Consider the following 1,164-nt stretch of genomic DNA (forward strand, 5'->3'; position numbering starts at 1 on the left):
TAGTAGTAGTATATATATATATATATATATATATATATATATAGTATATATATATATATATATATATATATATATATATATATATATATATATATATATATATATATATATATATATGCAGTAGTATATATATCCATGCATATGTATGTGTGTGGTGTGGTGAAGAGAAATTTGAGGATAGTATGTATACACCAAATTTCGAATAGATACCCGCGGACTGATATATAGTAGTGCTTACTCATGTTAAGTATATGAAACTACTCGAGTCGCCAACGCTAAAGGACTTGCAACCCGCCCGTCACCAATGCCCTTGTAGAGAAATATTCTATACAAGCACACGGGTAGTATACATATCAACACAAATAATTATGTGCTGGAAACTACATATATAGCTTACAATGTATCAAATTGAAACGACGTATATAGCTTACAATGTATCAAAGTATGCGTACTTATATATATGAAGATATGTATATATATATATATATATTAATATCTATCGATCTATCTATCTATATATATGTGTGTCTGTGTCTGTGTCTATGTCTGTATATATATATAGAAATATATATATATATATATGTGTGTGTGTGTGTGTGTGTGTGTGTGTCATATTTATGGACATTTATATTATATTTCATGCACACACACAAGTATATATATATATATATATATTGGAAAAATCATACACGCACCACTGAAATCAGTCACAACCTTATACTTATAGGTATCGTCCACAATGGAGAAGCTGCAGTGCCCTCTAGACACCAAGCTACAGCTGGTGCCATTGCTGGGCCACATGTTCCACACCCCGGCCATGGCCTCTGAGGCACGCGCAGTACTGACATCACTCTCGGAGACATACCCTACGCGTGACTTTGTGCTGAGTATATTGATCACACTGACTCGCCTGACACTGAGGTCTCTGGTGGACACTCATGCGCAGATGGAGCTGCTGACCACGCACCTTCGAGTGGGTATGTGTGGCTGTGGCTGTGGCTGTGTTATTTCTGTTTCTATGTCTGTATCTGTGTCTATGTATGTGTCTGTGTGTGTTTATATCTGAATATGTGTGGCTATGTGCTGTGTATATGCACAAACATGAGCATGTGTGTATATGCACATGCATGAGCTTATGTGTATATATATGCACTTGCATGAGCA

At 35.5% G+C, this 1,164-nt stretch overlaps 1 protein-coding gene across 1 annotated transcript; it reads left to right on the top strand.

The window, feature by feature from the left end:
* Positions 1–739: 739 nt before the first annotated feature.
* SARC_16787 (hypothetical protein) lies at positions 740–977 on the top strand (the record flags this gene model as incomplete). The annotated part of the gene is made up of 1 exon (XM_014289110.1): positions 740–977. A coding segment is annotated over one exon (238 nt), but the record flags the coding sequence as incomplete, so codon positions are not given.
* Between the last annotated feature and the right edge of the window lie 187 nt (positions 978–1,164).

This window comes from Sphaeroforma arctica (genome assembly GCF_001186125.1).
Source record: "Sphaeroforma arctica JP610 unplaced genomic scaffold supercont1.8889, whole genome shotgun sequence".
Lineage (NCBI taxonomy): Eukaryota > Ichthyosporea > Ichthyophonida > Sphaeroforma > Sphaeroforma arctica.